The sequence below is a fragment of the Hemiscyllium ocellatum genome, chromosome 37 (genome assembly GCF_020745735.1).
Source record: "Hemiscyllium ocellatum isolate sHemOce1 chromosome 37, sHemOce1.pat.X.cur, whole genome shotgun sequence".
NCBI lineage: Eukaryota > Metazoa > Chordata > Chondrichthyes > Orectolobiformes > Hemiscylliidae > Hemiscyllium > Hemiscyllium ocellatum.
Window position 1 is genome coordinate 34,371,024 of NC_083437.1, and position 25,800 is coordinate 34,396,823.

Sequence of the window (25,800 nt, forward strand, 5' to 3'; positions counted from 1 at the left end):
GGAATTTTGAGTAAATTGATTAAATATTTAACATTTATGACAATCCCAGTGGCAATGAAGCTCAAGTATCAGTATGCTTTCCCAAGTTGATCATGACTGGGACACAGAAAGAGATCAGGAGATAAAATAATTGAAGCTTGGGAGGAATGAAAGAAAATTTACATTTATCAAGGTCCATTGCTCGGAATCTGGGTGTGCAAGCTGCAATCTGTTGCCTCAAATTCAACTTGGCTCAGCTCACAACCCACTCGCCTCTTAAACAGAAATCTAATGGAGCATTTACTCTATGACAAATCACACCATTTGTGACCTGGGGTTGGTTGGTACGAACAGCGGGTGCCTGAAACAGAGAATATTCCAATTACAAGCAATGGCATCTTTCACTTGGATTAGCAAAAAATCTAAGACAAAACTCCAGATTTAAACTCAGCAGGAAAATGCTTAAAAATAGTTACAGGGCAGAAACTATGTTTTCATTCCCTTGCCCTAATTACTTTACAATGACAACCTATATTTATGTGGTACCTTTAATGCAGTAAAATGTCCCAAGGTGCTTCAATGACGTAACTTAGCGCCAAGCTACATAAGGGAATATTAGGACACACCCACTCAAAATCTAGTCAAAGTATTATTTTCTAAGGAGCCCTCTAAACGAGAGACATATAAGACAGAAAGAGTCATTCGGAAAAAAATTCCAGATGTTAGAGCCGAGGCTGATGAGTGCATGGTGGATTGAAGGAAATCAGAGGGCTGTCTGAAAATTGGGGACTATTTATTTTAACAGCAGTGTTGTATCAATGGCCAAACCTGACTGTGCAATTTGGCAGCAGTCAACACTAGGAACCAGGGGAGGCCAGCATAAATACAGCATTCAACTTTACCAATCTATTGGCCAGAAGGAACAGAAATGATTCCCTTCCTGAGAAACAAATAAACAAATCATGCAGGCACTTGATTCACGTACCACACAAGCTCTATTTAACCCTATTGGTGTAACATTCTATTCCTCTTTCTATTATGTTTGTATAGGTTTCCTCTTGCATCTGCATGAGGCTGCACTGGATCAGAAGCATCTATAAGTTGGTCTGCATTTTATTCACACAGACGTTTGGTTGTCTGATTTTAAATAAAACCTCATATTTATAGGGCACTTCTCACATTTGCAGAAGTCCCAAACTATTTTTGAAATTGAGTTATTTGTTAAGTGGGCATGTACAACATTAAATTTAAGCAGTGTACATTATCTCGGCAACTACGGAATGAATTAATTACCAAGTAAGTTGCTTTTTATGATTGAGAGAAAAATATTAGCTAATATTAGAAATATTAGAATAAAATAAGAAATTATCATTCTTTTTCAATTATTGTCATGCAATGCCAGTTGGTGGAACGTCTGATTAAAAGACTATTCACATCATATACCACTTAAGGTCAACCTGGATTAAACACTGAAGTCAATTTTAATCTATATTGTCCTGTTTAAGAAACAAGAGGATTATCAACTGAGGCAAGTTGCATCTGAGGCAACAGACTGTAGCTTGCTTATCCAGTCCTCTAGCAATGGTCTTTGCTCTCCCTAACTTTTCTTTAATATTATCCTCCACTCTCTTCCTGCTCTCCGCAGCCTACACTGATGAAATCTAAATCCCATTCTAACTCATCCACCCTGAAATCATCAAAAGTACGGACCATCCTAATTTACCTGGTCTTTCCTGCATTCTATAATCTTTTAGAAATTAAAACTCAAAGTTGGTGGCGTATAATAACTGTTCCATTTACCTCACAGCCTGGTCACAATCTAGGTGTTAGCCTGCACTCTGAATCAGGACCTTCATTGAGGTTTCTCAGTTAAAATGAAAGTCACTTAAGAAAGCGTGAATGTGCAATTCTCGGATTAACTTGCCCAACGCTCAAAGTATAGAAGCCCAAGACAGATTGATCGCCTTAATTTGATGACAGTGTTTAAAGCTCAATCAAATTACCTGAAAGCAGATGAATATTTAAGGTGAGAATCTTTGCATGAAGAGAGAACAATTTAACAATTTTGAAGAATTAATACAACAATCTTAGAGTTGAATGAAACTCAAGACAAGTAGAGAACCAGTATAATTTTACATGTTAATAGCTAATGCTTAGTCTGATTTTGTGGTCCAAGCACTTTCTACTCCAATGAATTATGTACAGCCTTTGAATTTGTCCTTATTCGCTATGCCTGAGAAGCACATCTTGAATTTTTTATGAATAACAGTGTTCAGGTGCTATTCCGCATGCCTCAAAATAGCATCAGAGATGTTATTTTTATCATGTTATTATTTGCACGGGGCAAAAAATAGCTTCCACAGTTCTCTGCCAGGATATTCAAAATGCTCAGCCAACACAAAATCAATATAGTGATTGCTACTCAGTGTGTGTTGCATGGCAACATGTTTTCAGATAACCAGTTGGAAATTAGGAAATAATTCTGTTGCATATTTTCATCATTTGTTTTCAAGTTTATAACCAATACTTCAAAGCTGTTCACACACTTGTAAAATCGAGCAGCTACTCTATGACTTCGTACAGGAAAGATATGAGGTACACATTAAAAAATGGTCTTTTGAAAGGCAATTGTTGCTATTAATTACAGATTCAAAGGGGTACTGTGAAAAATGCATGATGGTACACATCAAAATTGAACAAAACAACACATCAAGACAGGGCACACACCGTGGGCGGCACGGTGGCACAGTGGTTAGCACTGCTGCCTCACAGCGCCTGAGACCCGGGTTCAATTCCCGACTCAGGCGACTGACTGCGTGGGTTTCCTCCGGGTGCTCCGGTTTCCTCCTACAAAGATGTGCGGTTCAGGTGAATTGGCCATGCTAAGTTGCCCGTAGTGTTAGGTAAGGGGTAAATGTAGGGGTATGGGTGGGTTGCGCTTCGGCGGGTCGGTGTGGACTTGTTGGGCCGAAGGGCCTGTTTCCACACTGTAAGTAATCTAATCTAATCTAAAAAAACACTCTAAAACAGAACACTTAGATACACCAAAATGGAACACTCTAACACTCTAAAACACAGTGCAATGACACACCCAGACAGAGCACACTGACATGTCTAAACATGATACACCAACTTACCAAATCCAGACACCATTGAGGACATACCCACACATTAAGGAGGTCATACTCACACATCAAACAGGACACATCAATACACCAAGCAGGGCACACTAAAGCACCAAACAGGTGACACCAAATTGGACACAGCAACACACCAAACAGGATACACCAACACAACAAATAGGTTACACTAACACACCAAGTAGGTTACACCAACACACCAAAGTGGATATACAACACGAATACAAAATAACAAGACGCAATGATAAACAAAATTAGGACATACAAATACACCAAAACACCCAAACAAGACACACCGCTTTATGAAAGCAGGTCACACCAACACACCAAATCAGGGCATATCAACAGATTAAAACAAGGCACACCAATACAGGATATGCAATGTAGTAAAAGCACATCAAACCGACATATCAAAACAAAAATGTTTATACTATTCACTTCAGCTGCTTCTTACAAATTCCACATTCTAATCAGTCTCTGAATAAAAATGTTTATTCTGAATTCTTTATTAGATTTATGTATTTAAAGTTGCTAGTTTGGTCTTTAACATAAACACCAGTAGTGCCCATCCCCAAATTTTCCTGTTTCCAATTTCAGTAATTTTGTTATTATTCCACAGTAGGCCCAGGCAGTGAACAACAGAAGACTACTTAAACATTTTCATCTGATGTTTAAGTTCCCTGTGCACTATCCGGAAGGATTGAATGAATAATGATTAAAAGAGACACATGTTTCCTCTCACCCTGACATTGAGTCATGGGGGCTCAATTACTCCTTTAGTTCAGATCAACTAACTCTGAGTAGTTTGCTGACTAAAGAGAGGCTTGAGGTATGCCTGAATTGCACAATGCAACACTTTAATTTACCAGGCCATCAATGATGTTACAATGAACTTTGCTGTTATTAACTAATAACAGCTTAACCAATTATTGTACAGCTAATTGACTGTAGTAGATGACGTTTTATAATGAACATAACTCCACATTTTTGTAAATCAAGGGGACCAATTATCTGATCTCAGTTATTTTAAATTTTCAATTAACTTTATGCTTCATACAATTAAATTGCTGAAGGTGAGTGATCAGGACTATTACCTGACACAGTAACAGATACCATGACACTGGCAGACCAGGCAGCTGAGTTCAGTTTTATCAGGTTGCATTGAAATTCTGATAAATAATCTATGTATGTTCAGTTACAGAACATCTTCCACTGCCCATTCAAATAACTTTATTTGTGGATTGCTATACTTTGTTTTGCATTCTAGCTGGTGCTGTCTGAGACAACATTGATATCCAATATATCAGGATTTTATTAGCCCAACAAGATACAAGGGTAAATTATTATTTCAATTTCATGGCAGATGTTATGATTTAGAACAAAGACTAGGCCACATTGACATTTCTGATTGGAATTTCTTGAAGGATGACAAAGAAAGAGCAGGGGACAGGGACTAATGAAGTGGTACTAGCACAATGGAATGAATGGCCTCCTTCTGAATTATATAATTATATGAACTTCAGGTTTATGTTTTAAAATGGATATAGGTCCCTTGATGAATCAGCTGGTGCGTTCTAACATGCTATCAAGTTGATCAAGTTATGACAATCCCAGCAGGTTGAAGGTCTAAAACTGAGGGCAACAGTTAGGCAAGATTTCTGCTTCAAATCACATCCATTCTGTTAGGATATAGATGGACAATGGGTGAGGAAATAGTTGAGCTCAGCTGGGATGCCTCTAGGGTGCATGACCCTGTATGTACCAGAGAACTTGGTTAGCCCAGTTGGCTCGACAGCTAGTCCCTGATACTGACTGACACCAACTGCACACATTTAATACCTGTACCATTAAGGTCCCACCATCTCAATCTTTCCCCTTGCCTGGGGTATGGTGACCCTCAGGTTAAACAGTTCTCGCTCAATAATTATAAAATGGGACTATGGTGACTTCAATTTTTCTGGAGAGCTGTATCAATGATTTAGCATCTTTAAATCAGGTGCTGGGAATAGGGAAGAATATTTGGAAACTGTCTCCCACAGATCATAGATATCTTAGCATACCACTCATACCAGTGTATGAGAACTTACAAGCTTGTGTTAAAGTTCTCCTGGTGCTAACGTTTATATGAAATTAATATGTTCAGGTTAATGAAAACCGAATGTTCTGAAGTTTTGAGTTAGGACCACCAGACCCGAAACACTAGATTTCTCTTCTCAGATGCTGCTAGGCCTGCTGAGCTTTTCCAGCAGTCTTCAGGTCAAGTCCTGGGAGAGGAGTGGAGTGGGTTATGGGGGGTGGAATCAGTGTGGGGAGCGATGGCATCACCTATGGAGCGAGGAGTAGGTGAACACCCATATTCCTTCTGACTGAATTGATGGCATTTAACTTGGAAGAACTTTCTTTCTGTTGGTAATCCCTGGGACTGATAGCAAAGTTTGATCTGGTCTTGATACCTGTTCCATTTTTTGCACACTCCTTTCAGCAAAGGATCCTTTAAGTGCTGTTTGGCCATCCGTTTACATGACCAAGATTTTTGCTCGCATTCAAGGTTGTATTAGCACAAACATAGATGGTCAGTTATACTTATTGGGCACTGTGTGGCCATATAATTGTTTAAGAAATTTTTAAACAAGTTAAAAGAAAAATAGTGGGGATGCACCTTGAATGAGAAAGGGAAAGGGTATTAAATTAGCTGTTGAAGAATGGCTCATTTCTCTCATTACTCTGCGATGTTCAAGTCACAAACTCATTGCACCCCTTGATTGTATTGATTCAAATGAAATTTTACATTGCTAATGAGTTTGCATGAGAACTTGATTGTACCTTTACCTTTGCAAACCGGCAGAGTGTTCAGCACATTCTGGGTGCAGTGTGGTAACTGAGCCCTCACCCTGCACCAACACACTTCAGAACCCACCATCAGGAAGTGCTCCAATTTATAAATGTCACTTACACTGATGCCACAAAACATCTGTTCATAGAAACAGAAAATAGAATTCAAGTACTCATTGAGAATAATTGTAATTTTCTCTTAAACAGTATTCAAAATTCTGAGTATAAATGGCCATGAAAATTACAGTGAGCATAACAACATATGAATATTTAATATGTTAGCACAAAACTCTGTCACTTATGGATGACATTAATCTGCTTAAAATAAATGTATTAACCTCTCCAAAATGGTAAAGATTTATCAAATATGCACTATTATCCCACGCTGTAATTTCTAGAGCGAGGAGGACCTGCTGGTGACTCTTAACTGCAACCCAAAATGTTTAGCTAATGATAAAAGAATTCTTTATCAGTGAACTCCACATTGATGTGCATGCTGTACTTTTTACAACGAACAGAAAACATTACAAGGCAGATGCAAAGTTCAGCAAATGACTTCCTGAAGAAATATTATCAAAATCTTTGCAATAGAAGTAAAGCAGCAGACTTGAAGACATTTTTTTCAAACTGATTTTGAAATTAAAGTATTTTATCAACTTTATTTATTTTGTCCTGTTTACAAAGATAATCAAGGACAAGGTTGTGGAATTGTTTTTAGTTTGCTACTTGTTGTTATGCTCACTATAATTTTCATGATCATGTATACTCAAAATTTTGAATACTGCTTAAGAGAAAATTACATTTATTCTCCATGAGTATTTGAATTCTATTTCCTGTTTCTTTGAACAGATTTTTTGTGACATTGAGCAGCCATCATAGCAAGCAGCCACAATATAGCCTCAGCCTTAAAGCAGCACCTGTTACAGCACTGATGTGACACCTTTGTGTCTCACAGCTGCTATCTTTGTGTTGTTAGAATCTACAGTTCGTGTCAACAGGAAATCTTACATTTCAAACTTGAATCTGTAGAACTGTAATGAGGCTTCCCATTGGATTGCTGCCCATCATGATAACTCTTTCTGTCGTACGCACATTGCTGGTGCTCTATCTCCGGGGTCGGTGTCATTTGACAAAGTCCTTCTTAACAATATTTTCAATAAGCTGCTTCCATTTAGCGAGAAGCTTGCAGAGAAGCTTTCAGGCCATCCGAGAACACTGATGAACAAAATGGACTTAACTCCATAATGGATTGAAGCCATACAGGATACAAATATGCTTCTTAAGCCAAGAAGTTATCAAGGAAGGTGAAAAATAAGGCAATGCAGTTAAAATAGAGAATGGAGAAGTAGAAAGAGAAAACTGGCAATAAAGAAGTAATGGTTTTGCAAACTACTTTATTCAACTTTAATGCAATTAGTACAAGAATGCTACTATAAATCTGGGTGTTGACATATAACAGTATCAATTTTGCAGGACAATAGCCACAATGTCAGAAGATTTTTTTTAAAGTGGCCAACTCAGAGAATACATATGGCTCCCAACAATCTCAAGATTAAAAGCCTCAGAAATGCAAGGCTTTTCATTCACTGAAGAAGGGCTTATGCCCGAAACGTTGATTCTCCTGCTCCTTGGATGCTGCCTGACCTGCTGCGCTTTTCCAGCAACACATTTTTCAGTTTTCATCTACTCTCAAAATATTGAATTTGAATCCTGTGATTACTGTTGAAAATGTGGAATTACTGAATACATTTTACAGTGTGCAATTCTTATGTAGTTATTAAGGTTACTGGGTACATGCCAAGAAATGTCAAATTTCTTCTAGGAAGCTGACTTAAACATAGTTGTTGAGGACACATCAATCTCAATTGGGCTAGTTAAATCTGCATCACAGTGGAACAGAGAAAATTTAAAAATGAGATAATTACAACACATGTAAAGGAACCACTCCAACTGATCAGGCAATAAAGTATATAACTGAGAAGGACTAATTTCTAATCAAAGTAGATGCTAGATTTTCTTAAAAAGCAGTCATATTTTTGTTGACTCATGTCTGTATCCAAAAACCTCACTGTATCAAAATTAAAATTCATTGCATCATTTCCTACCCTGACTTATTTATTGTTATGACCTTAACATGTCCTCACCATCCTCAGTCTTCCTTCTCTCCTCTACAATGCATAATGCAAATCCATGTTGTTGTCAGGTATCAAGGTTTCTTGATGCATCTCAGTTCCACTTCACCCTTTTATTAAGTCTTCTGAATCTTGGCCTTTCTGCTAAATTTCTTAATTTACAAAAATAACAGCTAGGTTTATTCAAAGAGGACATCCATAGCTTCGGGCCAAATTCAGCAATGTGCTCTAATACTAAGTGCATATAATTGCAAGTTGGAACGCCATCTGGGAGGCCAAGTAGCAAAAGCGGATGCATTGAGCCACCTCCCACTGGCAGATACATTACCAGTGGAAGAGCCACTGGAAGAGTCCACAATGATTGTTGATTTTCTGAACACACTTCCAGTCACAGCTGACAATATTAGACTTTGGATGCAGAAAGATTCGGTGCTGGCAAAGCTGAAACAAGTGGTGGTGATGGAGAAACCAAACGGACATGGACCATGCCATTGTCAGCATACTATTATGAGGAGCAACAGTGACTGTCGTGAGCAAAGGTCGCTGCCAGATACTCACTGATTCCATCAGGGGTTTGAGATCTTGGATAAGATTTGTAGTTCAGGTTGTGGATCAGTTTGCTCGCTGAACTGATGGGCTTGTTTTCAGACATTTCATCACCAAGCTAGGTAACATCATCAGTGAGCCTCTGGTGAAGCGCTTGTGTTCTGTCCTACTTGCTATGTATGTGTCTTGGTTTGTTGTGGTGGGTGATATCATTTCCGGTTGTTGCTGAGACGTTGGTAAATGGGATCGAAATCTACATGTTTATTAATGGAGTTCTGGTTTGAATACCAGGCTCTAGGAATTCTCGCACATTAAAATCTGATTGAAGATTTGTAGCTCGGGTATCCGTTGTTGTGGTTCTGCTCGCCGAGCTGGAAGTTTTTGCTGCAAACGTTTCGTTCCCTGGCAAGGGAACATCATCAGTGCTGTTGGAGCCTCGTGTGAAGCGCTGCTTTGATGTTTCTTCCGGCATTTATAGCGGTTTGTTCTTGCCGCTTCCGGGTGTCAGTTTCAGCTGCAGTGATTTGTATGTGGGGTCCAGGTCGATGTGTCTGTTGATGGATGTTCTTGTCGTTTCCGGGTGTCAGTTTCAGCTGTAGTGGTTTGTATATGGTGTCCAGGTCAATGTGTCTGTTGATGGAGTTTGGGGATGAATGCCATGCTTCTAGGAATTCTCTGGCTGTTCTCTGTCTGGCTTGTCCTATGATAGTGGTGTTTTCCCAGTCAAATTCATGTTGCTGGTTGTCTGAGTGTATGGCTACTAGAGATAGCTGGTCGTGTCCTATATAGGACAAACAGGAAGACAGCTAACAATCCGCATCCATGAACATCAGCTAGCCACAAAACGACACGACCAGCTATCTCTAGTAGCCATACACTCAGACAACCAGCAACATGAATTTGACTGGGAAAACACCACTATCATAGGACAAGCCAGACAGAGAACAGCCAGAGAATTCCTAGAAGCATGGCATTCATCCCCAAACTCCATCAACAGACACATTGACCTGGACACCATATACAAACCACTACAGCTGAAACTGACACCCGGAAACGGCAAGAACATCCATCAACAGACACATCGACCTGGACCCCACATACAAATCACTGCAGCTGAAACTGACACCCGGAAGCGGCAAGAACAAACCACTATAAATACCGGAAGAAACATCAAAGCAGCGCTTCACACGAGGCTCCAACAGCACTGATGATGTTCCCTAGCCAGGGAACGAAACGTTTGCAGCAAAAACTTCCAGCTCGGCGAGCAGAACCACAACATTCTCGCACATGTCTTTGTTTGGTCTATCCCAGGATGGATATATTGTCCCAGTTGAACTGGTGTCCCTTTTCCCCTGTGTGTATGGATACCAGTGATAACTGGTCATGCCTTTTGGCGGCTAGTTGGTGCTCATGTATCCCAGTAGCTAGTTTCCTGCTGGCTTGCTCAACATAATGTTTGTTACAGTCCTTGAAGGGAATTTTGTATATTACATTCGTTGTTCTGGCTACGGGTACGGTGTCCTTTAAATTAATCAGTAGTTGATTCGGTGTGGTAGTAGATTTGTGGGCTACCATGATGCCTAGGGGCTGGAGTAGTTTAGTGGTCATCTCTTGTCATCCACCAGACTACTTTGGCCCCTAGGCATCATGGTAGACCACAAACCCACTTGAACAAGTAAAGGACCCCATACCCACAGCCATAATAACAAACATAAGATACAAATTACCCTCCAAGAAGTTCAACAGACATTACATTGGACAAACTGGCAGGAAACTAGCCGCCAGGATGCATGAGCACCAACAAGCTGCCAAAACACATGACTAATTATCACTGTATTCCAAACACACAGACAAAGAGGGACTCCAGTTGGACTGGGACAGTACATCCATCCTGGGACAGGCCAAACAAAGACATGCACAGGGATTCCTAGAAGCCTGGCATTCAAGCCGGAACTCCATTAACATGGATCTCATTTACCAACCTCTCAAGACACAGAACCGGAAATGCTTTTACCCACCACCATAAACCAAGACACATCTGAAGCAAGTGGGACAGAGCACCACTGCTTCACTGGAGGCTCACTGGTGATGTTACCTAGCATGCTGACAAAAAGCCTGAAAACAAACCTACCAGCTCAGCTAGCAAACCAACAACCTGATCCATCAGAGGTTTCTAAAATGAAGATGTTGGTGAGAAGTTACGTCTAATGGCCAGGATTGGACGCAGACATAGCTGTGTTGGGGGGGGCAGTGCCTAGAGTGCCAACAAGGACAAAATTACTACCAGCAGTTACCCATATTCGTGGGAATGGCTGGGTAAACCCTGGATTCGGTTACATGTCGACTATGCAGGTCCTTTAATCAGCTCAACATTCTTAATCATTTTGGAAGCTCACAGCTGGACGTGCATACAGTTCAATTGTCAAACATGGAGATGATGATAGAAAAATGGCAAACATGTTTTTCAATACATGGACTTCCAGATAGGTCACAGATAAAAGATCATCATTTAAGAGCAGGAAATTTGAGTATTTCCTAAAGTCAAATGGCATTCAATTTACAAGTAGAGTTCCATACTATCCATCATCCAATGGAAAAAAAAGCCTACTGCTTCACTAGATTCCAAACTGTACCAGTTCCTATTTGATTATAGCACCATGACTCACGCAACTACAAGGATAGCTCCAGCAGAGTTGCTAATGGGGAGAAGACTCCATACAGGTTAAGTATGATCTTCCCCAAGCTTGGAGGTTCAAGAGAGGGTGAAACAGCACCAGTAACGCCAATGTTGTACCCAAGACTCCGCTAAGCGAGAGAAGCAGTTTACCACTGGGGATGATATTGTGTGTATAAACTTACAGGAATGGCACTGCATGTATAAGAGGTATGGTCAACATGAGGTCAGGATGAGTGATGTGTAAAGTTCGGGTAGATGTGACAGTCCTTAACAAACACGTGGACCACATGAAAGCTAGGAACTCGCAAACAGGACAGAAGCAAAACGTGCCTGATTCCTCAGAAGTTGGAAAAGCTGTCAGAACCTGTGGGTTCTCCCACTCATCAAGTATTGAAGAGATCTCAGAATGTGAGAAAGATATAACAGATGTCAACGCCTTGACACCTTTGCTGCTTGAAGAAGAGAATGAATTTCTTCCAAGATGGTCTGGATACAAGAGGTGAGCTACTGTGCATAACATGCCATCTATATCTGAGGCAGTGTTGGAGAAGCCTGACCTGATGTAAAATGCCCCAGCAGGCCTATGTTGTTGGACTAAGAGGGGGAAGAGTATAGTGATTGTAACGAGGTTACGAGTATAAGGATAGGAATGTTATGCTGCAGCTTTATAGACCTTCAGTTAGGCCACATTTGGAATACTGCATACAGTTCTGGTCACCACACTACCAGAATGATGGGGATGCTTTGGAGAGGATACAGAAAAGGTTTACCGGGATGTTGCCTGGTATGGGGGATTTTAACTTTGAAGAAAGGTTGGATAGACTGGGTTCTTTTTACTGGAACATATGAGATTGAGGGGCTACCTGATGGAAGTCTATAAGATTGTGAATGGCGTGGAGAATGGAAAGTATGAGGCTTTTTCCCAGGGTGGAGGGGGCAATTACTAGGGGACACAGGTTCAAGGTGCAGGGTGGGGAATATTTAAAAGAGATGTACCAAGTTTTTTCACACAAGGGATGGTGAGTTCCTGGAACATGCTGCCAGAGGAGGTGGTGGAGTCAAAAAAAAACTGCAGATGCTCGATCTAAAGTAGACGAGCAGGAGGCTGGAAGAACACAGCAAGTCAGGTAACATCAGGAGGTGCAGAAGTCAGCGTTTTGGATGTAACCCTTCTTCAGGACTGGGAGTGGCTGTGGGGGAGCTGCAGATAAAGGGGGTGGTCAAGGTGATGAAATGGGGATGGGTGAAGACAGGTAGAGGGTATGACCTGGTTGGTCAGTGGGAGGAATGAATCCTGTTGGTGGCAGAGAGCAGTGAAAGGGAAGGGAGCGGGCTGGGAAAGGACTCGGGGGATGGGAAGGGAGGTTATTTGAAATTGGAGAACTCAATGTTGAGTCCACCAGGCTGTAGGCTGCCCAGGTGGAAGATGAAGTGTTGTTCCTCCAATTTGCACTGTGTTTTGGCAATGGAAGCAGTGGAGGAGGCCAAGGATGGTCATGTCGGAAAGGGAGTGGTTGGGGGAATTGAAATGGGTGGTGACTGGGAGGCCTGGTCGGTGTGTTGATGGAAGCAGACACAATAGTAGCATTCAAGAAACACCTGGACGAACAGATGAATAGGAAGTGAACAGAGGGATATGGATTCTGTAAGTGAAGACAATTTTAATATGGAAAGGCAAAATGTGTTGGCACAGGCTTGGAAGGTGTTGCTTCCTGTTCCTGTACTGCACTGTTCTTTGTCAGTCAGGTGGACCTCATAGAATGAGTTCCCTGAATGGACCGGATTAACAGCCCCAATCAGGGGGTCCAGGATAGAAACAGGAGTGTCAGACATCCGTTCACTCTGCAAGCTGGCTCTAAGGGAGTTGGATCAGTGCCAAGGACTCTCCATGTGTAAGTAAAGAGTGACTTGGCAACAGGATACTGGCCTCTATGGAGTTATTTGAGCAGGCTGCTCCCAATTTTTGATAATATCAGGATCATTAAAGTCGGGCTCACCTACATTAAGGCATTTATATCTGAAAATCATGCTGCAGTGCGAGGCATATGTACCTGACCCCAAATTAAAAACCAGTTCTAATGTCCTCCTATCCTATGTCTATCATAAAACTCTACACTCAGTGCTATTTATCATCTATGCCTGACAACAGTGAGAGAAAATTAAGCAGCCAGGCCTCCAGTTTCAGGCTGGAAAGTGCCAGTGTTGCAGCACAGTGTAATTTCTCACACTCTGCTGGAACAAACACTGCTGTCTTTTAGAATTACAGCACTTAGGAGCACTTGGGGAATACCTCAGTGCTTCTTTCTGCCAGCAGCTAAGCCTGATTTGCAATAAATAATTCATTCTTCCTAAAATATTTAAAAATCTTCTCTTCTCAGGCTTTCATTGTGGATGTTCTCTCAACTGAAAGAAATGGAAAAACTTATATTTTAACTTCAGTCTTTCCAAGACATCCACAGGGCTGTCATGTAGTAATGGCATCCATGAATATCCAGTGGCCTCCGTTTTGTCTGTGAGTGTGATTATTTATACATTTTGAGTGTATAAAAGGAATGTGCTTTCGTTTATCTCATTCACTTGGAATTATAGAAATGGTTTATTAAAAGCAGTGATAAGACTTCAATTTAGATTATTCATAAAATCTGTGGATTGAGCAAGATCATGGATGATCTTCAAGAAAGAAATGATTTATTAAGTGTAACATATAAAAGATTGAATTAGATTACAAATTATGGCGAATAGAATATAAACTGTTGATAAATGATCAATGCAAATTGAGCCTACATTTGAAAAGTGCAATTGGTTGTAGATGTCTGTCAGTTTGTTTTAATTGAGAACAATATTATCTCTAGAAAATCGTGGATTCAAGCACACCCTGAATCATAACCTGTTCTGGCACGTCACTGCAGTGAGGGAATGCTGCATTGTCAGAGGCGTGTCTTCTACATGACATATTGAATCAAAGCTCTATCTGCCCATTCTGGTAGATACAAAAATATCTGTCAAGGTAAATGAATTCTCCCAGTGTCTTTGTCAAGCTCCATTCAACACCACCAAAATGAATTATCTGGCCTTTAACCAAATTTGATCTTGGCATAAGTGAATAAACAAACATCTGCATCAGCCTAGAAAATGACACAAGAAGTAACTGATTGGCTTTGAACGATGAAAGTTTGTCTTTTGATTTGAGGGCCATAGGGAAATGTGATCTCACCTTGCAAAAGCAGAAAATATTGTCAAAACATTTGGCATGCATGAAATTGTCTCAGTGAATTGAAAAAAAATCCAGTTACCTTGTGTCCAAAGTGGAAGAAAATGGCATTGTAATTCTTACCACTGATGATACGGTATACAATACAATTTCACATCATCAGCACACAATACATCCCAGATTAGAGTGGTTCAGGTAAAGCACAGCAGGTCAGGCAGCATCCAAGGAGCAGGAAAATTAACGTTTCGGGCAAACGCCATCATTCCTGAAGAAGGGCTTTGGCCCGAAACGTCAATTTTCCTGCTCCTCGGATGCTGCCAGACTTGCTGTGCATTTCCCGCACCACTCTAATTTGACTCTGATCTCCAGCATCTGCAGTACCCACTTCCCCCACAATACAGCCGAGGCAATCCTTTGGCCCAAGAGGAGCAAAGGGAAATTTGTGCCTTGGAGATCAGAATTTTAAGCAAAGTCTCCAGGTATTGATTTTTTTCACACTATACAGTAATGTTTTTCTTAAAAGCTGTTCCGTGATTCACTGAAGCCCTGAAAAGGCCCAAGAACATCCATCGAGAAAGACGGTACCTACAATTTTTGAAATCGGCCCAAAATGGTTCGCAGATTGCTTAGTGGTTTTAACTCTTCCCTTCCATTCTTCAATTGTTTGTTGGTGGGGGTAACTACATTCCAGTTTAAATCAGCTAAGTAGTGCCCCACTATCATTAGTGATGCACCCACATCACTACAACCCCCGAATCCTGTGTATATATTCTGTCTCCTGGCAGGGAGACAGCTAGCATGAAGGGCAGTGATATTTGCCGTGAAGGGCCAACCTCCAGAAATATTAAGGTTTACATTCTTTAAAAATGGGCTATCAAGAAGATGGAATTATTCTCAAAAAGGTAAAACTCTTGTGGGCTGGCTGCTGCAGTTAGAAGGAAAGGTCTCCTCAAAGTTGTTCATCTTTTCACTCCACATGCTGATGATATTTTGTTCACTTTTGTACTTTACCTCCAAACCAGTTCTGGGAAAAGGTTTCTGATGTTGACGAAGCAGCATTTGAAAACAGATTAGCAGAAGCTCAGAAGCTAATAATGGACACTTGGTAAATGATAATGATGTAAGAAAAAAGCCTAATATATAACAACAAAACAACATACCCTGGGAATGAGCAGCAAAAGTCCTACTTAGCTTCTACCCTTCCCATCTCAGTCTTTCATAGTGGAGATAGATTTAAAAATAGCCTCAAAAACATCCTCAATGTCACCTGAAGTCAGTTTAAAGAAAAGTGGCTGGTTAAAGTGCTATTTATATAAGATACAGAGGCAGCAATGATACTTACATACATTGGAAAGGCCTCAGTGCTATTTATAGCCAATGAGCAAGGTTATGTTCTTATTTTAGGACATCAATAACGATTCAATTTCTCTCCAACCATCAAATATGTCTTTTTTCCCATTTCGTTCTTTTTGCTTAAGCTAACAAATACCACTTGTTCCCTGAAGGCCAAGGTTACAGCTTAGAGAATAATAAGCTCAGATCAAAAGCAAAACAGACAGCATAGACAGCATTTTAAGATGAAAGAACAAATAAAATGTGACAGTGGGCTTAGATCTTGAATAAAATCAGGCTGCATCACTTGCCCTCCTCTGCTTGGAAATGGTGAGCAATACTGGTGATATATCAGACACGAGTCGCAGGAAGGAACAAGGGGATAAAGTGCGTGACGTAAGATGCAGCTACTGCAACAAATGGTATGCACCAATAAATAAGATAGTACAGTGAAATGTTCCTTTGTGACTCCAGAACCATATTTTCATCTGTCAAAAAATTAGTTCCATTAACTTTATCATAATTCCTTGCTAATAGACAGTAACTTTATGGCGTCTTGTCTCATGCCACCTCCCTACATTGCTACCTGACATCAATACCAGAATTACATCTACCTTTCAGGCTTAAATCAGTAATTGGGAACCAGTTGAAGTCAGCCTCAGAAGCAGTAGTCACTGCACAACCTATTCTTCTGATAAATATAAGCTAATGAGCTGTGGGTAAACTTCGAACTATATGTTAGCTCTATATCTGATGAAAGTATTTTGCTTTTTACAATTACTCTCTACTTTTCCTTTATTTCAAATGTATCAAAAATTACCTTTGGTTCTCAGAAAAATACGGTTCAGGATGTTCTGAAATAGAGTGTAGTATTTGAAAATCAGTGCCTGTGCAAGGGTGGTGAGGTGGGGAAACACAAAAATACAGGACCATGTAAAGACGGTTTCATCCAGTCTGTAGAATATCTATATGCAACTATAGCCCTGTGAGCACTTGGAGACATTAAGCAAAGCACAGATACGCAATGGTGAAAGGTTTGGATGAAGGGGGCTAGATTCTCCTCCATGATCCCAGTCAAAACTAGGATGCAAAATTCAAGTAGTGACACCTGGCAAGGATTTTCTTCACTTGGGACATTGCTGATTCCTGACATTCCCCATCCATCTGATGTAACTGTGGGAGTTCTGATGACACTTTTGGGGAGCCGCCATTTAAACATCTCTTGTCATATCTTATAGTGCACTGAATTAATGCTGGGACAGGGTAGAAGTTCCACCTTACTCAAGTTACCCTCAAAGATCAGAATCGCATCCAATACCTCTGTCAAACTGCTTTATCATGCCCTAATAGTTGGCTATGAGCAGCAATGAACTGTTTGTCAGACACAGTAGTGATGGACTTGCTGTTTAGCTCAGCATTATTTTTGAGATGGTCTGTTCTTGTGCAGAACATCACTAAAATAATACCGCATATGATGCGGATACCGCATCTTTACATTTTCAAGTCACAGCAGTGATATAAAGTTGTCACCAATCACATCTGTAAATCTTAGATTTACAAATTTTCTGGAGCCCTACCCTACCTCACTCACTAAAGGAAATAACCTAAAATCTCTAAAACCAGATGATATCAATATTCAACAGGAATTGTAAATAAAATGAAAACTGAAAGAACCCTGCTGACACTAAATCAGAAACAAAAACAGAAATTGCTGGAAAGGCTTAGCAGGTCAGGCAGCATCTGTGAAGAAAAATCAGAGTTAACGTTTTGAGTGCAGTGATCCTTCCCCAGAACTATGTGTGATTGTAAATAAATTTTTAAATGTCAGAGGAGGTTTTGTGAGCCCTGCCTCTGAGCCAGAAGGTCCAGACCCAAGTCACACTCCAGGATTTGTTAGTCATGGAAAAAGGATTCTTTATGTGTCCAAACAGGTTACTGATCAACCGGTTAATGCTTCCAGCATGCCCATGGCAGGCAGTAACAGCAGGAAAGATCCGTGGTCAGTCATTTTTGATGCAGAGTGTCTCTTGAACTATGACTACTTATCCTTTTCACTAACAGACAAAAATGCCTCACTGCCCCGTGCAAACTATGGATTATTATGGCTACATGTACATACAACAGAATGACTATTCCCTCATTCACAAATAATTTTATGTATGTTCTGAAATAAAATCCTATCTGTAACTCTGATATAAATTACTTACCATTTAGGTCTAAGTTGACACTACAATGGCACACCTGATGTGGACTTAGAACCAAGTGTGTGGCAGACTTAGACAATTAGCAACCATAACAGGATTGTTGCTAATTGACAGCCAACCTAGATGACTAATGTAAAACGGAGGATGCAACATGTTAGTAGAAGCTGGACTCCTAATGATTCACTTAAGAAGTAACATGCAACCAAGGTTTTAAGTGGGTAGCATTCTAATTGGGCAAGTTAGAATTATGTAGGATTTACAGCAGCACAGGTCATTTGACACAACTTCAAAGTGCATGCCTCAAACAAGCCTTCTTGCATCTTCCTTCACTCAACTCTATGAATATTTTCTGTCCCTGTCTCCTTCATCTTTTCCCCTGAAAACTATCTGTACCATTCACTTGAAGCAGGGGACAGTGTCCAGTACTCTGTAAGCGTTCCTAGCTGTACAGCTGAAGCTGGTTGCTGTGTTTAAATTATTAAAGATCAGTAGAGAGTAGACCTACACGGAAACAGTGTGCATTCCATATCAGGCAATTAGAAGTCTATCTGTAAGGATCTTGTCTGTCATTTGTTTTGGAGACGCTTAACCATACTAATCTGATATCCAATGACCAAAATAAATCCTTAACTAATGCACTCTTAAATTTCCTACATCCAGGATTAATTCCTCATTACCTATGATTCTAAAGTAAAAACAAAAATAATTTTTAATGCAATGTATGTCAATGATTGAAAGGGAAAGATTGGGAAAAACAGCAGGTGTGATCCTTGTTGAATCTCTAGAAACTGATTGAAGTTGCAATGGAAATGCTGGCTTATCTTTCCTTTTTGGATGCTTATTTGCTTGTTGTGTAATTCCATTATTTATGAGACTCAAACTTGTATTTTCAGGACTTGAGGTTTGTCTTTTTGTCTCGATCAATCATTTTATAAGAACTATGGGAGGAGAGGTTCATTCGCATATTGTTGCATCCAGACTTGTGTCAATTCCCCTAAAGTAGGTACAAGTATACTATACATTGCTGCCAGCAAAGTCAAACTATTGTCTTCATTTTTGCCTGTGCAACACCCACCTTATTCCAAACTTTTCATTTGTATATAAGGATCCTCAATTATTATCAAAATCTACAGTATTGAGCTTGCTAATGATATTTACCAAACTTACTGTAGCTGAAAATTCAAAGTATTCCTTTCACAGGAAAATTCTGGTGATTTTTATTGTTCCTTTCTAGGACATAAACAAAATCACTTCTTCTCATCTTCCCCAGTAGGCATTGATTGATTGCACATACTATAATGTGCTCTGTCAAGAAAAGCATTTCCTAACAATTTCAGTCCAAAGCAGTTTATACAATCTGGAAAAGATAGAGGAATCAATAAAAGGCTTTGATCTCCAACAAAACAAATCATATTGTTTCTTTTTTGCCTTTCCAGCACTTTTCCTTTTGCTGTTCAAAGCTCACTAGACTTGAGCTACAGTCATACATCAGCCAGGCTGACAATGACATTAAGAAAAAATGGTAAGAAGAACATTAGATCTATACAGATATTACTTTTCCTCAAGATACTGAGTATTTTGGAGATAATATTCTAAAGACCATCAATATTACATCTGAGTGCTGTTATGCTCTTATGAGTGGTCATCCTTCATCTACAAGCCCAGATGAAGAACAAGGGCATGAATCAACTGCATTTTGAGGGTATTCTGTTTCCTGAACAGGTTCATAATTTCACAGCAACTGGTGCATAAAGCTAATCTTCCTCTTGGTGTCTACTTTCCAGCAGCCTTCACTGGATGGATATCAGTACATTCTGGCTGTTTTCACCTTCCCTAACTCAGATACTGTTTTAAGCTGAGTCCACACCACAGTCCTCCATGGTGTAAGATCCATCTGGTGGATTTGTTACCACCATCCTTTCTCTGGGGAGGGATCTATAGGGTAAAAAGTGAGGTCTGCAGATGCTGGAGATCAGAGCTAAAAATGTGTTGCTGGTTAAAGCACAGCAGGTCAGGCAGCATCCAAGAAACAGGAAATTCGACGATTCAGGCCAGAGCCCTGATGAAGGACCTGTTTGGTCTAATCTGGGCAGTCTAACAAGAAGAAACTATTGTCTTAAGTAAGACATACTCCAGCACAAGGTAGCAACTAGGTACAAGTGAGATTGATATGATAAGCATTGTTGCTGAGACTGTGAGGAAGATTTCAATATTAGGTCTTACTACTTTGAGGTCCAAAGCTGATCTCCGCCCCACCCCCTACACACCCCCGAACAAATTCTTTTGTCATCATCATATTGGGCAGTGATGAATGCATCCCTCAGCATGAACTCTTTCTAACTCTTACAACAGGCACAAGGACCAACTCTGGCAATTTTCCATTTAACTTGGATGAGCTCTGTTAACATAAAAGCCAGTTATTCAATCCCAGCCATGCTGGTCCAAATTGAGCAAAACCTTCTACTAATGAAATGACCAAATACATTTTGCTGTACATAAAACACAACATTATTCCTCAACTCTTCTGCAATTTAGAAACAGAATTCCAACAGACAGATTTAAAACTGGCTACATTAATGCATGTGTTCTCTCACCTTCAACATAGGAATAGGAAGTGCTTTTCCTTCTTTGTCCAAGGAAACATAAGTAAAGAATGCAGTAACAGCAGGAGCCTTTCCTTTTGGACTTTCCATGACATGGTCAACATCCACAAAAACTTCAATCTCCATAGATTTGTTACTTGTAAACGTCATTCGACCAGAAACAGTCATTACAGATCCTGTAAAGGAAATTAATTGTGGTTAGAAAAAGACATTAACTCCTGTAATGAGAGAAATGACTGGAAAGGGAATTTGTGTTCATTGAGCATTTTGCACACTCATAATATCCCAAAACAACTGAAAGCCAACAAACTCTTGCCAAAGTGTAATTCTTTTGATGGTAACATTTCACACACTGCAGGCTGATGACTGAAGATTGATCAAGATATTGAAAGAGCTTGCCATTCGTCTTCAAAAACTTCTCAAATCTACTTGAACCAGTGAAGGTGGCCTCAATTTAACAATGGCATCTCTGACAATTAGCACTCCACTGAAGAGGAGCTGAATATTATTTAAATGGAGAGAGACTGCAGAAAGCAGTAGTACAGAAACATTTTAGGGTTCTTGTGCATAAGGCACAAAAACTTGCATACAGGTTCAGCAGTTAATACAGAAGATAAATGGAATATTAGCCTTTATTTCAAAGAGAAAAGTGTACAAAAGTAGATCTATAAAAACAGAAGTCTTGCTAAAATTAGAGAAGATACTAGTCTAACCACATCGAGAACACTATCTAACAAAAGATATACTGACATTCTGGGGAGCCCAGATAAGCTTCATTATGTTGATTCTGGGTATGGAATTTGAAAATGATTTTCTAATGAGAAGATATGCACCTGTATTTACTGGATTTAAAGGAATGAGAGGCAACACTTACTGAAACATAAAATTCTCAGGGAGAGCTTGACAGAGTCGATGATGACAGATAGTTTTTCTTTGTGGGTGAGTCTAGGACCAGAGGGCATAATCTTAAATTAAAGGGTGACTCAGTTATGATAGAGGTGATGAGGAATTTCTTCTCTCAGAGGGTAGTGAAATTGTGGAATTCTTTATCTCAGGGAGTTTTTTTTAGATTAGATTAGGTTCCCTACAGTGTGGAAACAGGCTCTTTGGCGCAACCTGTCTACACCGACCCTCCGAAGAGTAACCCACCCAGACCCATTTTCCTCTGACTAATGCACCTAACACTATGGGCAATTTAGCATAGCCAAATTCACCTAACCTGCACAGGTTTGGACTGTGGGAGGAAACTGGAGCACCGGGAGGAAACCCACACAGACACAGGGAGAATTTGCAAACTCCACACTCGCCCGAGGCTGGAATTGAACCTGGGACCCTGGTGCTGTGAGGCAGCAGTGCTAACCACTGAGCCACCGAGAGTTGTATAAGCTTTATTCAAGGCTGAGATAGACAGATTTGTAACCAGCAAGGAATCAAAGGTAATGAAGAAAAGGTAGGAAAATGAAGTTGAGGACTACCAGATCAGCCAGGATCTCACTGAATATTGGAGGAGGCTTGATGGGCCTACTTGTGTTCATATGAGTATGGTCTTATGGCATCGTGCTTGTTTATCGAGCCCTCTTCACTATTCAATGAGATCATGGCTGATCTGATAATCCTCAACGTCACTTTCTAACCCTTTCTCTATTACCCTTGATCCCTTACTGGTTAAAAATCTGTCTGTTTATGCATCGTTTATGTGCTTAAGCCCTGAACAGGGACTTGAACACAAACTTCTGGCTCAGAGGCAACAGAGGTGCTGAACGAAGGTGACACAAATACTACTCTTCATGCAAAATATTCAATTTGTATCTGAATCTTAATTGTAGACCTCTTCCCTTACCTCGGGGGAAATCATGTCTCTCATGCTGTTACACATTCAATCACTTACCACTGAATGAAATTAAATACTGTGTCCAGTGTGTCATACCAGATGTAATTCCACCAAGAGATTAATTAAAACCAAAGGTTATTATCTGCTACTTTAAAATAGATAAAAAATGACACAGCATAATAGTAGATTATCAATATTCTGCATGAAAATCTAGAATTGTAGAAACGTAATTCATCAAGATTATGCCAGAAAGGGTGAAGTATCATGGAGTGTAAGTCCTGTTATAGAGATCAACAGATAAGTGAAACATTATAGCTTTAAAACATATATTTTCTCAAGTGCATTGTCCAAACTTTTCCAGTTTGTGTGCTGATCTGTTGAGTGATTCGAGGATAAACACAATAAATTGTGGCTCCTCTCTGGATGGGGTGGGGTGGAGGAGATCAACCAGGACTGACTGTTCTTGATCATTCTTTCATGAAAAACAACTCCCCAACTCCCGGTCCCATCCCCGTAGGCATATGAAGAGAGCAAAGGAGTAGATTTGGCTGTGAAAACCAATAAACTATTTCTCTGCACAGTATTTATCTAATTTCACCTTGAAGATATTTAAACTTCTAGCCACTACAACCTCCCTCAATAAACAGTTCCAATAATCACTTAATCTTTCAGTGAAGTGATGCATTCCACCTATGTCCACCTCTTTTCAGCTTAAACTCTTGATGCCTTGTTATCTTAGTTGACAGAATTCTCAAGCTACTCAAATAATTCAATAACAAACCCTAGAGAGTTGCATGCACCCACATGCTGTTGGTGAATCACAGAAATCAGTCGTTGAATTAATGAGCCATACAACAGTTGCTAGGTTTTCTGGCATTGTGCTCACTCCCAGTAACAACATTTTCAGAATTTGACAATGTCCTGAGACAACAATCAATAAAACTCTTAAAGATGCAAAGCAATCAATGAAGCAGCAGACTCATGGGAACAGGCCAAAGGAATAATTTCAGTCAAAGCTGGGTGAACTGATCAGGAATTTTAATTCAAAATTCATGCTTAGGAAGCCTCCATAGGAACAGCAATGAAAGCAGAGCTGAGAAGTGTTGTAAAGGTTATGCATTGATCATATTTTTAAAAAATTTATTTTACAGCCAAAGCAAAGTATCTCTTACATCAGTGGATAGGCCATGAATCAGTGAATTATAGATTATCCACCATTTTTTGCAGCAAGGATTTTACTTACTTTCAGGATTAGGACAATATTGTTTGAGCTATGTATCCTGCTCATGGTCTACTGTTTCAGTACAGCCTTTAACACCTTACCACTTTGTTTTCAATGCCAGTGTTTACCCTTACTCACCCCAGGCAGAAACCTAGCTTAATAGATGACACTTGGATTTGTTTTAGTTTTAACAAAGTAGTCTCTCACTGAAACATAAGCACATATTGCTGCATTTTGACTTTAACATGAATTTATTTTTAAAAGAAATAATAGCAGAATTGAATAAACAAACTGTCCACCTGTAATATAAATTCAATGATTTTTAAACATACAGTAAGGGCATAATCTCATCACACCTAAAACATTCTTTAATAAATTAGAAAAAAATATTTTTATAGTACCCAAAACACACCCTGGTACAATTATCTAATACAGTATTCATATACCTTGAATTGAACACCTCAGTTGGTTTAAGTCACTTGCAATTGTAAATTTTAAATTCGACCTCCAAGAAGAAACTATCATACACCTCAGTTTAAATGTATTTGGCTTTAAGTAACCTCTTCAGGGTTTTATTCCAACTCTTCCAATCTGGGACAGACATCAATTCTTCATTTCAAGGTAAACTAATACAGTATATATCATCCCATTCTCAGGAGCCTGGTCTATACAACTATCCTATTCCAAGTGCTTCACAGGACTGCCCAAATAAAAGAGAAACCAAAAGTCTCCATCTCTAAATTTAAAAAAAGTTTCAGAAGACTCTAACAAATCTTGAAGACTCATTGCTTTCCTTGCTGGGTCACAAAAGCAATCTAAAATAAACAAAAAAGAAATCAATTCTTGGTGCACAAAAGTACATCCACTCAAAAGCTAGGTCTCCAAAACTGTTTTAAAAGAAATCACCGTAGCTACAGAAATACTTACAAGTTAACTATTAAGTTCAGATACACAGAAACTCACTGGTTACTAGCTCAGAAACCAGAAACCCAAACTTATAAAAAATATAATATTAATTGTACGTAAATCCCACAGTTTGCAACATACTATGTAAAGAGCAGGAAAGCACCAACATGAAACCAAGGTTTTGAGGAACAAAAGGTAACAGCAAGAAACTGATGAGACTGAGAGCAAAGAAAGAAAATGAACCACCAGAATTTGGACTTCAAGATCAGGGTCAAAAACTATAAACACAAAGAAACATGAATGTGCTATGGATGCTGGAAATATGAAATAAAAACAAAGATCTGAAGAAATACAGCAGGTCTGGCAGCATCTTATGGGTAGTTTATGGGCGGCACGGTGTCTCAGTGGCTAGCACTATTGCCTCACAGCACCAGGGACCTGAGTTCGATTCCAGCCTCAGGCAACTGTGTGTGTAGTTTGCACATTCTCCTCGTGTCTGTGTGGGTTTCCTCCAGGTGCTCTTCACAGCCCAAAAGATGTGCAAGTTAGGTGAAGCGGCCATGCTAAATTGTCCACAGTTCAGCAAATAGAGGTTAGGTGCAGGAGAAATGTAAAGTAATAGGGTAGGGGTATATCTCTGGATGGGATACTCTTCGGTGAGTCGGTGTGGACTTGTTGGACTAAACGGCCTGTTTCTGCACTGTAGGGATTCTATAAATCTTTCTGTAGAGAGAAAACAGAGTTAACATTTCGAATCAGTGACCTTTCATCAGGAGTGAGAGAGACAGACAGAAAAAGAGAGCAAGGGAGACAGGGAGGATAGGCAAACAAAGGGATTGCTAATGATAAGCCGAGAAACAGATTATAGCTAGGTGGTATGCTAATGGGCAGTGTAAATGCATGACTGTGTGCAGGGTGCAGCCTATACAAGACAGGGCCTAGGAGTTTGGATGAAGGAAATGAGCAAGAGAGATGGAATGAATGAGGGAGAGGGTGTTCATGCCCCGAAAAGCCCAATGTTGAGTGCAAAAGGCTATAAGGTGCCCAGGTAGAAGATGAGTTATTGTTCCAACAGCCAGCATTGAGCCTGGAGCACTGCAGTAGGCCTTGGTCAGAAATGTCAACATAGAAACATGGTGTTTTGAAGTGAAAGTCAAGGGGGCGCTTGGGTCATTTTTAAGGACA

General features: G+C 39.9%; 1 protein-coding gene across 2 annotated transcripts in view; it reads right to left on the reverse strand.

The window, feature by feature from the left end:
* Positions 1–25,800, reverse strand: part of acot7 (acyl-CoA thioesterase 7) — a 263,971-nt gene that overhangs the window by 12,319 nt on the left and 225,852 nt on the right. For both annotated transcript variants that reach the window (XM_060852033.1, XM_060852035.1), the window contains exon 8: positions 20,648–20,832. In XM_060852033.1, coding sequence (XP_060708016.1) covers positions 20,648–20,832 — 185 coding nt within the window. The remainder of the gene's footprint in view (positions 1–20,647; positions 20,833–25,800) is intronic.